At 42.4% G+C, this 16,824-nt stretch overlaps 1 protein-coding gene across 1 annotated transcript in view; it reads right to left on the bottom strand.

The window, feature by feature from the left end:
* Nucleotides 1-3,249: 3,249 nt before the first annotated feature.
* LOC124805322 (DNA-directed RNA polymerase III subunit RPC7-like) overlaps nt 3,250-16,824 on the bottom strand; it is a 44,545-nt gene continuing 30,970 nt past the window's right edge. The window contains exon 4 of the mRNA XM_047265842.1: nt 3,250-3,808. Coding sequence (XP_047121798.1) covers nt 3,574-3,808 — 235 coding nt within the window. The 3' untranslated portion in view covers nt 3,250-3,573. The remainder of the gene's footprint in view (nt 3,809-16,824) is intronic.

Below are 16,824 nucleotides of genomic sequence, written 5' to 3'. Positions count from 1 at the left end.
GCGGCAGTTTTAGAGCCGTGTCTTCGGCTGGAATCTCATCAACTGGTGTATAAATGACTTCAGTAATGAGACCTGCTTCAAAATGACCTTGATGACCAGTGAAGGTGTGTCTGGAGACGCCCCGGACACAGGTGGAATACCAACCTGTCGCCCACTATACAGCCTGACAACAGGAGTGATGGTCTGGGTTGCCATTTCTTTTCACAGCAGAACCCCTTTGGCTGTGAACCGCAGCACCCTTTACATGGCACACATGGCAATAGCTTCTAGCGCTTTTCTTCATGATTGCCAACCATACCTTGCCCAGCAAGGTCTCTGGATCTTTTCCCAATTGAGAATGTTTGCAGTACTATGGATAGGGCTCTCAAACCAGCTCAGGATTTTGACGATCAAACGTACCAATTGGACAGAATTTGGTGTGATATCCCTCAGGAGGATATTCAACAACTTATGAATCAATTCCAATCTGAATAACTGCTTGCATTAGGGCTAGAGGTGGATGACCACATTATTGACTTGTTCAATTTATGAAGCTCTTTGTCTACAACAAATTGTCCAATTTTTCTAAAGTTGTAATCCTTTAGTTGTCTGTGCATGTAGATCACATCTACCAATTTCCATCCCATTCCAATAATTCCTTCATCGTGCTTGTCTTTCATTTTCTCTGTCTTAGTGTATTTACATACTGTTACATCGGAGGTTACCAAACTTTTTTTCACAGTGGGCCAGATAACTGACAAAGTGACAAGGGTGGGCTGCACCATCATTCTGTACTACATATAGATACAATAATTGAAAACTGAAAATGGTAAGTTTAAGCACGTAGCAGTCAGGAGGTCTCCTATATTCTCAGAATAATAATGTCCTTTTTCTAAAAATAATATATATATTTTAAATTTTATCACAACAGCTCATGCACCATACATTTCATAAAGCACTTTGAAATCCCATCGGCGGGCCAGATGAGCTGATGTCATGGACAAGATTCGTCCCATGGGCCATAGTTTAGCAACCCATGTTACACCAAACTACACATTGACAAGTGGGAGATTGGACTGTCTCCACCTGGTGTGTTTTCTTCCCCAATAATTAACATATTTTTTCCAAAATTCATTCGATTTCTAATATAGTCATTTTTATGATCTGTAGTAGACACATGAAAACTTCAACTTCATAATCAGGCCAAGATAATTGTAACTTCATTATGAAAACCATCCATCTGAATATTCTGAATCAATTGGTATGATTAATTTGGCCAGAGATCATGTTAACTAGAAAATATCATTATTTGAAAATATTCACACAGCACAGGTTTGCAGATCTGGGGTGAGCTAGGAGGCATTTCAGTATTAGGACCTAAAAAATTCAGTAGTGCAGCACTCCAAGTTTACAATAATGTATTTTATTTTTTTATGATAAACAGGACTTGAGCTACCTAGGGGCATTGAAATAAATCACTCGGGAAGTTTGAGAATCTGTGCTGGACTGGGACTCTAAGCAGGATGCTCCACTTTTCTAGAGCAGTTGCTCTAACTGCCTCAGCTATCCTGACACACTTCACAGCCAACCCAAACTCTCAACCTACCATCAGCCCTGGATCTACAATATTTCCGAACTAGGAAAAAAATTTGGCATTACCGATGGAACAGGCAGCACATTTCAATCCATGATTTTATTATTCCAAAGTTTCATAATCTTCCATGTTAACAGAATTTAAAGTTCAGAGAGGCTGCCACTTTTCATAGTAAATTGTGTCATTACTTCTATGAGATTCTGAACGTTGACTACCTACTTTTAATGCCATAATTTTTCTGTACAACATGACATACAGCATTGATTGATTAACTTACTAATTAATAATGTCATGTAATTCACTAATTTGTAACATGGCACCTAGGCATGTAAATGAGGGGAAGTCACATTGCAGAAGAAATTTTTTATAAATTAGAACCAACAACATTGTGGTTTCAGTTGCCTGAAACTGCAGTCGTGTGTGTGAGTTGCGTCTGCATGAGGGGAAGTCACATTGCAGAAGAAATTTTTTATAAATTAGAACCAATAACATTGTGGTTTCAGTTGCCTGAAACTGCAGTCGTGTGTGTGAGTTGCGTCTGCGCGCGCGCGTGTGTGTGTGTGTGTGTGTGTGTGTGTGTGTGTGTGTGTGTGTGTGTGTGTGTTTCTATTATTGACAAAGGCCACTGGCCAAAAGCCTGAAGTGTGAAAATCTTTTTATTGTGCCTATCTGTAGACTCAACATCTCTACTATATGCTGAGTAGAAACTTTTCTTCTCATAATATTGTTACAATAACATTTTCTGTAATCCAAAATTCTATTGGTTCTTGTAGTTCATAAAAAACAGTAAATTCCAACCTAGCCAAATTTTAAAGTATTGTAAGTTTTCAAAGTAAGAGTTTATTCTTACACCACTCTTTATAATACCCAACTCTATCATGGAATCGTTAGTCTGTGGTGACACTAATGGAGTAATTATGCCTATGCCCACCTATATAGCAAATGTACCATAGCTGCCCTGTGGATATGTTACACCAAAAAAGTGCATCACATTCGAGGCATGTTCTATATCCTGCCACTTGTTACTCAATACTTCAGTGACAGTTTTTGATAATCACTTTTAATGTGACTGTACTGATCTCCAACAATGACCTACAATGACAGTGTTGTTTGATGAGAACAAAATCTGACTGCACTTCTAGCTAACATTAATAATTCTATTTGAATTGAATAACATTGAGATATCCTGCCTTAACTATGTTGCTATTGAAGAAAGTGTTCCGTTTTGCGATTTCAATGATAATTTCTTGCCACTGTTAAATCAACTGCCATATTGGTATTAGGTTACCGTACTCACGTTGCAACTCGACAATGACTGCCGGATGCAATACATAGCTACCTATTTATCCGTATCGAACTAAAGTATGTGAGGCTTGAACTGGCCATGAACCGCAGATCAGACAACATCGAAGTGATACTGAAGTGTTTGAACTTCCAAGTTTTGGTGTGGACGACATTATTGACAACAGCCTCCTTTCACCACCAACTTTCCAACCAGTTTTTTAAAGGTGCCAGCTACTGAAGGCATCTGTGCAGGTAAATCAGGTGGGCTACACGGTGCTTCCTTTTTGGGAAAGGAAGAGTTGCCATACAACTACTAATTTTACGATGCCACACAATATGGACATCTTAGACACAAAATATTTATCAGATAAGATCTACTATTAAAAGAAATCTTAAACACACAAACAATCAACTGTTTATTTTGATTCTTTAATCTGTGGGAAACGGCAAATTGCCTGTGGCTTCTGAATCAGGTCCTTTTAGCAATGTGCGTTTGACGATTTTTCTGATTTTTCGCCAGCACGAGTGCTGGCAATCTCCAAGATTCACCCTCCAAACATTACAAAAATCATTAATCAAACATTGGCCAAAGAACCCCAAGACAGAAGCCAACACGCAATTTGTCAACAAGTGGCAATGTAAGCCATTACAATTATGTTGTATTTTACATATTTACATGATAAAAACCTATCACACTATTTACATTCATTTACACATCAATATACAGGTCCATCCTCCAAATTGTCATCATCGTCATCTAGATAGCCCTCCCCATTGTCAAAATAATTATTTGCATAATCTGTTCCATAGTCCATTTCCTCATCGGGGTCTTCAATCTCCTCTTCGTCTTTGTCTTCAGCATCATCTGCATCCTTTTCCTCAGATTCCTTCTGTTCTTCTTCCTCTTCTGCATCTCCTAGCTGACCTTCTGTCTTTTCTAGTTCTTCTAACCTAAACCACACAATATTATTATAATTTACAATACTATTCAAAAATCAAATATCATTCTTTTTTCTCACCTGGCATTAGCATATTTGTTATATGAGAAGTGACAAAATATTTATTAATGAAGCAAGAAAGTATAATTTGTGACAAAATGAAATGGTGAGAAACAGGGAGAAATTATTTGACTTGGATTTATTTGTCTGAAATTATTCAAGTAGTAAAGATGGTCAAAGAAGTCAGTAACAAGTTTACCATGTATAAGAAGAATGCATTGAGTAAGAGAATGACATTTTTTTCCCTTTTCAGAAAGTTATGGGAAAAGAGACGGTGTAGTTTTATGCAAGAAAGAAATGTTTGAGGAATCATGAATATAATTAGCCATGAACTGTCAGTATTCATTCACTAAGATAACCAATTGGCTTCTACACAACTGTACCACATATTACAAAATTATTCTATTGATGTGTGAATTAAATTGTTTTACTCTCAATGACTGCTACAATATAAGACATTAATTTAAGAAACCACCTGAGCTGCCAGAATTGGCACCTAATTACAACATATTTCAAACAAATCTTGCTACAGTTTCAAGATAACACGAGTTACATTCATGGGTCTACAAGAGTATCACAGGTTTTAACCTAGAAATCCTGTTAGTTTAAATTTTACCAAAGTGGTTGCAACATGAGGCCATAAGAAGTATTTCAGATGCACTCACTATTTGGATTCTAACCACAAAGGCTATATGACAGCGACAGTTTTTCCAGCTGCAATCCATTCTTGGTGCTATGCATATGCTGCCAAATCTGAGCACAGTTTATCCCCATGCCAACTGACTTTGGTAATGATTTCACACTGCGTCATAGAATAGACTGCATCTCAGATTCTGGAAATATATCTGTTATTAATCTTGTTTAAAATGTTCTCCATACCCAGGATGAATTTTTACTCTGCAGTGAAGTGTGTTCCAATTTAAAACTTCCTGACAGATTAAAACTATGTGCCAGACCACCACTTGAACCCATGATCTTTGTCTTTCGCAGGCAAGTGCTCCACTGACTACACTGTCCACACAGGATCCACCTCACAACCTTTACTTTTGATATTATTGCAGTTAATGTTAACGGTACATCATTTTATTCCTTTTTGGAGGTGATACAAGCATTATTGTCAAGCCAGTCAAAGAAGGAGGGAAAACACTATAGCTGATCTCACACAGAGGATGGTTCACCATAAGTCTGCTAGACCACGTGCTTGATGCCAGCTAGCAGGTGGAAGTGATGGCTACCTCACATGGTGAACCTCTCACACGGCGTATGATTCAGTGCAAAAGGAAGCTGCTTAACTTGACTCAGTGAGCGGCAAAGTATGCAAGACAGCTGCATAGCAATCCTTATCAAACAATTGTAAAGAAACTATCTGGTAAAAAAGTGTGATTTGTTGCTTATCTTATTATTTCATTCTCCACTTCATGATGAACTGCCTATCATTTCATTAATGGACATTGTTATTGTGATCTTTTGACATTAAGTAAATTATTGTAAGAAATTTTTGCAGTGAAAAGTAAAGGTTGTCTCTATTGTGTGTAAGCATAGCACGCACCACCAGCCAGCACCACAGGTGTCAACAGGTCGACAACCCACTCCACAGACGGAATGTAGCCCAGCAATTGCCACACCAAGAAGCCACAGCGAAAGCACCGCCAGAGAAGTGACAAGTGCTGGTGCCACAGCAGAGTGGGTCGTTCCAAGTTAGCTTGAGTACCGAGAAGACTATGTTATACCTGTGTACTTCACACTGCATCATCTGCTTCTAGCAAGTCCACACCAGCAACTTAACTTCAGAATCTGCTGTCTGAGCTGAGTTGTACAAAGCTGAGTATTCGTCAATAAATGTGTGTGTTCTTATCACTAATCATTATCAGTGTTTCAATGTTCTCCTCCTCTCACAGTGTTTCTCTCAGCGCACTGTAAACAGTTGAGGGCTACAACATGTAAAATCTCCTTTTCAGGTTGCACCAAAAGTGTGATACAACAGCTGATGCCACGCAGGAAAAGGATCTGTGCAAGTTACAGAATTAATTTTTGATTTTACCCACTTACCCTTGTTACTTCTTATCTATTTCTTGTTATTTCTTTCTATATGCATGGTACATCAGTGTGTGGACTTTTGATTCAGGACAGACACTACTACTGAGACGAGTGTGTTATTTTGTGTGTGGCATCTAACCGAAATTCCTTACAGGGGTGGCTTCTGCATCACAAGACGATTCTCTAATGCCCGTTATTCAGTTACAGAGTGAGCAAACGCAGCAGTTGCTGCAAGCTGTGATGGAGCTAACAACAACAACAGCAGAATCTACAAGCGGCACAGCAGCCTCAACCGCAGCCTCCAACGGCTATTCCACCATTCCACAGTTTCAACAAACAGCATGAGGACTGGTCAGAATTTTTAGCTCAATTGATGAACCATATGGAGGGGCACCAAATGCAAGGTAAAAAGAGCAAAGCATTCTTTTCATAGTGGGCACAGAAGATTACAGGATAATAGTGAATTATTTTCCTGACGAACAACCAGAACAGTTAAGAGTTTTAAGACTTTAGTTAGCAAGTTAATCACTTACTTTGATGAACAACAACTCATGGCTGCTGCAAGGTTCAAGCTTTTCCACCTTCAGTGAGCAGCAGCTCGAACTCAAACAGCAGATCATTGAATTACAAGGTTTAGCTTTGAATTGCAAATTTTTGTGTCGTCGTGGACAATCATACAGCGATGTCATGCTGTATGACACTATAACTCAAAATATTTGTGACAATAGAATTCGTGCTTCTATTTTGAAACAAATTGATCCTTCTTTAGATGCCACACAGGCAGAATGCTGGTAGACAAAAAACCATAGCAAAGTCCTGCCCAAAGTACTTTAGTCACCATAAGCATGCTCAGTGCCCAAGTCGCGATGCTACTTCTTGTTTTTGTGTTACAAAAGGCCATGTTCAGTCAGTGTGCACGTAAAAGCTGCATGAATGACAAATTCCCAAGCAACATGCCACCAAACCAGTTCAAATCATTAATGTTGCCAACAGCACACCCATCCATGGAACAGTGCAGCCCAGTGGCTGTAGTAAATGTTGTGAAAGGTCACCCAATTACAAAACTTAGTGAACACCAGATGGGTGATTTTCATGTGCCAAACAAGTCATGCTGATGCAAACACAGGTCCACTACTAAATCTTTGCCCACTGCATATGTCATGCACTTTAGCAGCCCACAGCAATGACAGGAATGTAGTCAGGACAAGGTGATTGTTACTTTGATAGTAGCTAAGAAAGATGTCAAATTGCAACTGGACAATGGTGCTTCCATTACACTTCTGAACAAACTTACTCATGAACGATTAGGGTCACTAATACTGAGACCAGCTACACGTGTTGTCAGCGTATAATGGACAGTTAACTCCAGTTTTAGGAACGTTCAGTATGTCAGCTACTTTTCAATGTGTAACAAAGGCAGTTGCATTCACAGCGCATTCTGCCAAATCTTCACAGAATATTTTTGACTTAGACACTCTTGACATTTTCAGATTGACAATCCATAATTCAGTGTTGCAAATTTCAACAGACGTCACTACAGACAAGCTTCAAGCTGTGTAGTAAACTTTTCAGTGACGGGTTGTACGAACAGTTCTTTAGCTCACGTATCAGACAAAGACAATGGACAACTATAGTTTTGTTGGGCTAGGCAACTGGCCATTGCCATTAGGAAACAGGTCACTGAACATTTATGGCAATGGCAAGCTGACAGGGTCATCACGGCCAATCAGTGCAAGTCAGTGGTCTTCCTCATTATTCATCCTTTGCAAACTTTCAGGATGTCTTTGTGTTGATTTTAAGTTGACAGAACTCTCAGACAGTGATAAACACATACCCCTTGCCCCTGCCCAAAGGAACTGATGGACGAGGGTAATTATTTTTCCAAAATAGACTTGGGGGATGCTTATGTTCAATTACTTTTAGAACAAGTAACTGCTAAGGTGCCTTCTTGCTCAAATTACCTGGATGACATTGTCATGTTCGACATTCTGCAGAACATTTAGCCAATCTCATGTGCCTTTTTCAAGTACGGTTATCAGCAGGCCTCAAGACAAGTGCCCTTTTTTCCAGATGGAAATGGAGTATCTGGAACATGTCATCAATGTGTAGGGTATTCATACTCACCCCACCGAGACTAATTTGCGAGCCATCAAAGATTTGCTGGCTCCCAAAAATCTAAAGGAATTGCAAGCCAGTGTTAGACAAACTGAACTACTACTTCAAGTTCATTCCTCACACCTCTCAGACTGCAGCTCTGCTTCACAAGTTACAGTGTAAATGTTCCGTTTGCATGGATCAGGGAATTTCAGCTGACTTTTAATCGATTGAAATGGGCAATACTTAGTACCACATGCTTCATATGTTTTGATCCAGCTAAGCCAATTGTGTTAGCGGTTGATGCTTCTTCTATTGGCCTATGCACCATTCTGTCGCAACATGTTGAATCAACAGATCATCTAACAGCAGTTGCCCCAAACTTCTGACTAAGATTCAGGAAAATTACAGTCAGATTGATAAAAAAGCATTGGTGGTCATTTATAGTGCCGCCAAGTTTCATCGTTACCTCTATGGAAGGAAGTCCTACTTGGTCACGGATCTTAACCCACTCACTCTTCCACCCAATCAACGCTGTCCTGCCAAATACAGCGCAAAAATTGCAACACTGGGCTATCCTGCCGACAAAGTACAACTATGAAATGTTATATCACCCTATGGCTCAACATTTCAATGCTGATATGTTTTCAAGGTTACAGGTGGACAAGGATGGTCAGTTTGACTCCTCTGATGCATCGTGTTGTCGAATAAACACACTGGATGCTTCCTCAGTTCACGATTTCTCAATGGTCTTGCATCGCACAGCACAGGAGACAGCTACAATTGCAGATTTAGACACTGTGATGAATTACACGCACATGGGATGGCCAAGGAGAGTGAAAAACATAGTTCTGCTGGACGTATGTTTGTACTTCGTTCACCGCCAACCCTTGTCAGCACCGCGTGATGTTTTACTGTTACCAACTGCGAATGACCAGGCCCGGGTTATCATCCCATGCGCCTTTCAGCAGGATGTTGTAAGGTTGTTGCAGTAGGGGTACTGAGGTACTGCGAGGTCAAAACAGCTTGACCGACGCCATTATTCTTGGCCAGGGCTGGATGCCCAGACTGAAGACATGACATCTTCCCTTTGTGGTTCCGATAAACTCTATGACATTGGCCAGTCCTATCAAAACACTTACTTCAATTTTTTGCATCAAGGGCTTGCCACAAGTGCTAGTGCCTGACAATGGACCACAGCTCACCTAACAGAAAACTGAACAATTTTGCACGACCAACAGTACTGTATCAGACCATGACACCGTTCCACCTGAAATCAAATGGTGAAGCTGAACACTTCGTGCAAACATTCAAGGCATAGATGAATAAATTCCGTAGAACTCAGTTAAAGGAGCAGGCATTGCAACTGTTCCTGTTCAACTACCATGTGATGCCTTAAGATGGACCTTCCCTGGCTGAACTTCTGCAAGGCTGCCAGCATCGCACCCTGCTTCATCTGCTGCACGCACCAAAGACGAGCACTGGTCAGTACAAAAATTCTCATTTTCAGATCCTGAATACAGTGCACTTCAGGATCTTCCAGCCTGACAGCAATGGCAACAGGGGACTGCTTTGTGTGTCCTTTGACACAACATGTGCTTGGTTTCTTTCCTCACAGGGTTGCTGCTCAAAAGACAATGGGAACCAGTGTCACTCTCTGACACTCAATGATTCTGCTGCTATCTTCCATTCAACAGTTTCAGCACACAGTCAGGAGCCAGGGTCACGGCCATCTGCTGCAGACCATATGGCATGTCAGCCTGAGGTGCTTGCCATGGAGGTAGATGCAACCTCATCCCCAATGCTATCATAACAGCAATCACAGCAGTGGTCCTCCAGCATTCAAGACTCCAGCCCTACATGTCGGCTTGTGTCCTCCCTGCAGTTTGCCAAATGTTCCCGTGAGGGCTCAGGGTGAATGCTAAGGTGCAGACGGAAGCCAGTCACTGGGTGCAGTCCCAATTTCCGTCCCATCTGCTGCATCTCCACTCAGACCTCCTCCCTTGCCTTCAGTTTGTACTGCAGCCATATGCAACCACGGTCAGAAGATTTGGGGGGGGGGGGGGGGGGGGGGGAAGAGTGTGGTGTCATAAGCACAGCATGCACCACCAGGCATTAACAGGTCGACAACCCACTCCAGAGACAGAATATAACTCAGTGATTGCTGCACCACAAAGCTGCAGCAGTGGCACCACCAGACAAGTGATACGTGCCGGTGTCGCAGCAGAACATGCAGTTCCACGTCAGCTCGACTACCGAGAAGACCGTCTTCTCCTTGTATACTTCGCGTCACATTATCTGCTTCTAGCGATTCCATAACAGCCCGTCTTCAGTGAACATTCTAGTGGGACAAGAACTGTTAACCATCTATCCTTAGCTTCTGGAATAGTAGTTGAACTTCAGTATTTGCTGCCTGAGCTGATTTGTAGAAAGTAGAGTATCCGTCACTAAATGTGTGCTTTCTCGTCACTGATCATTATCAGTCTTTCAGTGTACTCCTCGTTCTCCTCTCATACTGCCCTCAGCACACTATAAATATATGAGGGTGGTGACGAGTGAAATCTCCTATTGTGGTTGTATCAAAAGTATGACAACAGCTACGAATCTGCATTTCTGCGTTTGGTGCATGTTAAGTCATATGTTGCTGCGTATGAAATGTAGTGAACATATTTAATTATTTTTTTTAACTTGGGAAGATATTGCTATCTATCACCAATTTCAAGAAAATGGATTGTACGTAAAGTGCTTCATCCCAAAAACGTGTGCCAGTGATAAAACCAGAATGAGATATTCGTAAAATTCCTTGCATCTCAAACGGTTTCACACATCAAAATAATAACTCTAAGGCAAAATGTCATATGTAATTAAAGACGCTGTAGAAACAAATGTATAAGATAAGGACCTAATTGTAATGGACACTTAATACTGTAATAGAGGATTAAGGAGTTCAGAAGTTTTTAGTCCAGATATGTATTCATGAGTACTGTCAGACATGGAGACGAGGGCAGAATCTCAAAGTATTGTAGCATTAGAACAAGTGAAATATGAACCACTGGAAATTAATGTGAGTAACTCAGTGCTGGTTGTAGTTTATGGCACTCAAACAGAAAGAGAAGAAGTGGCAAAGCAGTTGGCCCCAGGGGTAAAGCCTGATTACAAAATGTCTTGCTGCTGTCACTAATTGCAAAATTCAGTAATCTCCACAGATGGAAGTCACCACTAAAACATGTAAAGTAAATTCTAACATGCAAGCAGTAAATTCTCATGTGTAGTTGGAAATGGTAAGATTAAAAACTGAAACGAGGCATGAAATTGGTGAATAGTTTACAAAATGTAACTTTTAAATAGAATAGCAGGTGGAGAGACCATTGAAAAAGATGACTACTAAGGTAGATTCTGATACTGTTGCAGCATCCTATAATGGTGATGAACCACACAAAGAATCAATCTCAAAAATGGTGGAAATGAATGAGACTGGTTATCATTCCTCAACAGATGCTATGGAATTAGAGAGAGAGAGAGAGAGAGAGAGAGAGAGAGAGAGAGAGTACAAGACTAAGATTAATAATGAAGTTAACTAGCGTAAGTGGAACAGAATTTTAATTTTAAGGGGCATGTGAAAGACAAAACACAGGTGCTGGTTGCAGAGCTCGAGTTGTTTCAAAGAATATAGTTGTGCATAATCTGATAATGGATGCGCAATTGATATAAAGCAAGCACACTAAGTTTGCAAGACAGGTATATGTTCGCTTCATTTGCTACTTCAGCAGATGCAGCTTCAGTTGCTGTAGGAAATTTAATTACTATCACCCATATGGAAATGTGCACCCAGAATTGTTCACATAGGAATTACTGGATGTGTTACCTATACCCTGGTCAGAGCAAGAATAAATTTCTTTTGGTTGGTTGACTGACTGGAATGAAGGGGAAGGAGGTGGAGGGGAAAGGAGGGGGCAGAGGAGGGAGGGATGGATGGGGATCACAGAGGAGGGGAGGGAGTGTTGAAGCAACAGGTCATGAATGGAATCAGGGCCACAGACTGAATGGTGGGCAGAGAAGATGGCCAGGAGAAGTCCCTGTTCAGTAAAATGTTCATTGTAAGTTCCTACCTGAGAATGGGAACCTACAGATCTGTACAAAGGCCATCTGGGAGGGCTAGATGCAGGATGGAAGATGGCCATTGGCAACCTTGCAGGGTTTTATTTTATTTTAGGGTGCAAAAACAACTAGAGTCATACACACCCATGTCAGAACCATAGAACACAAAAAGGGTGGACGGGATGAAAGGAGTTAAAAACAACTACACATTAAGCCCAATCAATGAAAGGAAAGACAGCTGCAAACAGGGACTTCGAGAAAGGTCCATAAAATACGCCATAGAGAAATGGAAGTCCTGAACTAAAGATTAAATGCCCTTCACCATATTGCTACAACAGATAAAAAGTACGATGTGGTCTACAGCCCACGCGTCATTTGCTAAAAAGGCCAATAACTAAGATGGCAAACATAAATGAGAATGTAAGAGGTTAAAAAAAGGGGCATTCTGACAGGAAATAGCAAACCATCAAAGATTGAGAACAATGAGCACAAAGTGGGGGAGGGGGTCCCCTACTTAACAAATGGCAATGGCTAAGTGGGGGGGGGGGGGGGGGGGGGTCCCCTACTTAACAAATGGCAATGGCTAAAAAGACAGTGCCTAATATGCAGCCTAGCTAAAATGATCTCACGGCAAGAGGGCAGAGAGGTGGTCATCCAAGCTGCTTGGATAGGCTTAATTCCCCAAAGCTTGTTCCCATGAACAGAGGGCCAGTGGTGGTGCCAAAGTGATACCACCTGCTGACAGACGGCAACACAGAGACTCGTCGGAGGGAATGGAAGAACTAGCAGGCCGCGGTACGAGGACTGCAATGTTGGCAGCAGCATCAGCGGCCTCTTTTCCCATCTGGCCAATGTGACCATGAACCCACATAAACATCACAGTGGCTCCATCAAGAGTGAACAAGTGACAGCTTTCCTAGACCCACTGCACTAAGGTATGGGCAATGTACAGCACACAGAGGCTCTGAAGGGCACAGACAGTTGGAGCAGATGACGCAATTGAAAAACCTGTGTCTCTGAATGAACTGCGTGGCCAGATACAGGGCAAAGAGCTCTGCTGCAAATACTGAGCAGTGTTCCAGAAGCCAATACTATAAAATCATTGGTGCCAATGACAAAAGCACACCCGACACCACGGTCAGTCCAAGAGCCATCAGTGTACACAAAGGTACTATCGCGGAGTTCCATGTGAAGATCGTGAAACTTACAGCGATAGAGTGAGGTTGGAGTAGTGTCCTTAGAAAGAAAATGAAGGCCAAGGTGAACACGGGCTGCTGTACAAAGCCAAGGTGGTGAAGGGCTCACACCCACCGGGAAAGTTGCTGGTAGCTTGAAGTTAAGCTGCCATAGCAAGAGCCAAAAGAGAATTCCAGGAGGTAACAGAAGAGAGAGAGACCCCACACTGGTGATCAAAAGTGTCATTGAAAGAGGCGGCACAAGATGGATGGCCATGCATAGCAGACAAATGGCATGCATACCTGCTGAGGAAAAAGTCACGGCAGTATAGCAACGGTGGTTCAGCAGCTTCTGCATGCAGACTCAACTGGGCTAGTGTAAAAGGCGTCAGCGGCCAAATGGATGCCGCGATGCTGGGTAGTATTAAGACAGCATAAGGGGGACAGATGTGCAGATGAATAAACAAAGTACCCATTGCCTAGTTTTGAACAGACAAGGGACCAGTACGAACAGAAGAGGGTGGCCCAGCCTGCTCCCCAGGAAGTATCGCTAAGGACCCATACAGCATACAGTGGGTGGCCAGATAAGGCACGTGAGAGGAACAAGAAAGTTTCCTATCGAGCATGAGCCCACAAATTTCATACTTTTAGTGAGCAGAAGAGCAACACGCCCAAGATGTAAAGACAGTGGAAGAAACCAATTGCTCCACCAGAAATAATTCATACAAACAGTTTTGTCAGTGAAAATGTGAAAGCCATTGTCAATGTTCCTGGAGTAAAGACGATCGGGACATTGCTGAAGACACCACTCAAGGAGAGACGCCCGTGAAGAACTGCAATAGATTGCAAAATCATCAACGAAAAGGGAGCTGGAGATGCCCAAGAGAGACAGGCCATAATATGGTTAATGGCAATAGCAAAGAGGATGACACCCAGGATGGAACGCCAAGGCACACTATTTGCTTCGATAAAGGTGTCCAACAAGGCAGAACCCACTTGTACCTTGAAAATTCAGTCATTTAAAAATTGACGAAGGAAACAGAGCTTGTGACCTCGGGTGCTCCACATGTAGAGAGCACGGAGGATACCAATCGTCCAGCAGATGTCGTAGGCTTTCTCCAAATAAAAAAACATGACCACAATCTGGTATTGCCATAGAAAACCATTCATAATAAAGTGAATAAAATGAAGAGATGGTCAATTGTAGAACGGCGTGCTTGAAATACACGTTGCGCATTGGTTGACAAATGGCGAGACCAGCTGGGCATGAATCATATGTCCCATCCCCTTGCAAACACAGCTGGTGAGAGCACTGGGACAATAACTGGAAGGAAGGTGTTTGTCTTTTTTGGGCTTAGGCATGGTTATGACTGTCTTCAAGCCAGCATCTGGGAAACATGCCCTCTGCCCAGATGCAACTTTACATATGAAGGAGGAGGTACTTGCCCACAAAAGAAAGGTTCTGCAACATCTGAATGTGAACATCATCTGGCCCTAGGACAGAGGATGGGGGTAAAGTGAGGGCATTATCTAGCTCCCTCATAGTAAAGGCGGCTTTGTAGCACTCACGATTCTGAGAAGAGAAAGGTATCGCCCGAGCCTTCTCCACTCATTTCCGATGGAGGAAGGCAGGGTGATAGTGGGTGGAGCTAAAAATCTCCACAAAGAAGCAGCCCAAGGTGTTGGAGGTTGCAACAGGATCACCTACGACACTGTTTGCTATGGTCCGCCTGGAAATTGGTCCCAGAGAGCCATCGGAGGTTGCTCCACACAACGGAAGAGGGTGTGAAGCTGTTACAAAAACTAGTAAAGGAAATCCAGCTAGTTATTTTGCTATCCCAAAAAGCACAACGGCACTGTGCATGGAAGCGTTTATAATGAATGCAGTGTGCATCATAGGTTGACTGTTAAAAACAAAGAGCACGTCTCTACATGTGAACTGGGTCGCGGCACACCTCAGTCCGTCAAGGCATCAGGACACAGCACAGTAAAGAGGAATAGGAGGAATGGAACATTCTGCGTTGGTAAGGATAACATTTGTAAGATATTCCACTGTGGTGTGCATACTGTAAGACCTTCGGTACACACACCATCAGATTATTTGACTTGTCACTCTAACGAAGTAGGCGAGTGTGAGCAATATGTCTCGTGGTCTTATCGTGGCGTGTTTATCTTCTGCCGTTAGGTCAGATGACAGAAATGCCACTTGCATGCTTAGAGTAGCAGATTGATGGTGACCAGGTTTAAACAGAACTTGATTAATCTTGACACACATTTATTAAAATAATAACAACCATAAACCTTACTTAACTTGGTTCTGGATGCTATTTACAATTGACAATCTGAAGTTACTTTGGTCTTGGTACGTTAATCTTATTCTCACATAACTCTGATACTTGACGAAGTGTCTATACATTTCTCTTCATGGCTATGTACAGGAATATGATAATCTTATTAGGCGCAGACTGAAACTTGACTATAGAGTAATGCAGACTAATGCACAGACTAATGCAGACTGACTAATCAGAGGTCTGTACACTCGTTATAATACCTCGGGCATTCAGGTATCACTGCGCAAGTGTGATCCGCAAGGAGAAAAGGTTCTACGTTAGCAGCAATCTCATTGGCTGCGTGACATATTAATACACGGACGGCGAAAGCAGAATTTGGTTCGTCTCTAAGACAGCGCCATCTCGTAGTGCAGAGACGGACGAGCGCTGCGCCTGCGCTGTTGTGCTTAGCGGTGCGCGCTCTACTGGGAAAGTTGTGTACGCACTGACTACGCGGAACTATGTACACAACATCTACCTGGTCATCAAAACTGGGGAAATATTTGTTGAAGGTCGCCAGGGCGGAGTAAAGCCTCATATCAACCTTAGAAAGCTACGATTTGGATGTGCATCTAGGTGTGGTACGAGTCAGCAAACAGATAACACACAGGAAATGGTCGCTCAAGTACATGCTAGAGAATGGACCACTTGAGATGATGGGTGCTCCTGCGTGAAGGCAGATGAGGTTAAGCTGACAGAGATCAGTCAAGAGGGCACCTGTCTGACAGGTTCTGGAAGAGCCCCAAAGGGGATGGTGCGTATTAAAGTCACCAAGTAGCAGCAAGGGGTGAGGGAGTTGCCAATAAGCTTGAGGAAGTCTGCAGTGGTGACACTGAATGACGGAGGGATGTAAATGGTACAAAGGGAGAAGATCAAGTGAGAAAGGAAAATGCAAACTGCAACAGCTTGAAGCCGGATAGTCAGGAAGATGGGTTGACTATGTATGTTATCCCTGGTGAGCAGCATGACTCCCAGTTGAGACGGAATGCCTTCCTCGGGAGGAAGGTCAAAATGGACCAGGAAGAAATGCGAGAGCTCAAAGCAGTTGTGAGGATGCAATTTTGTTTCCTGGAGGCAAAAAAGAAGTAGACACTGTGATTCCAAGAGCAGCCGTAAGTCCCCTTCGTTGGATCGAAGGCTGCGATCATTCCAATGGAAGAGTCTCGTGACGAGGAAAGGGGAAGAGAGAAAAAAACGGAGTCACCTCGGCTGCTGGTGAGTACCCGCCATTGAAG

Source organism: Schistocerca piceifrons, chromosome 7 (genome assembly GCF_021461385.2).
Source record: "Schistocerca piceifrons isolate TAMUIC-IGC-003096 chromosome 7, iqSchPice1.1, whole genome shotgun sequence".
In the NCBI taxonomy this organism is placed as follows: Eukaryota; Metazoa; Arthropoda; class Insecta; order Orthoptera; family Acrididae; genus Schistocerca; species Schistocerca piceifrons.
Note: the sequence above shows the minus strand (reverse complement) of the source record. Positions and strands in the feature narration are given on the sequence as shown.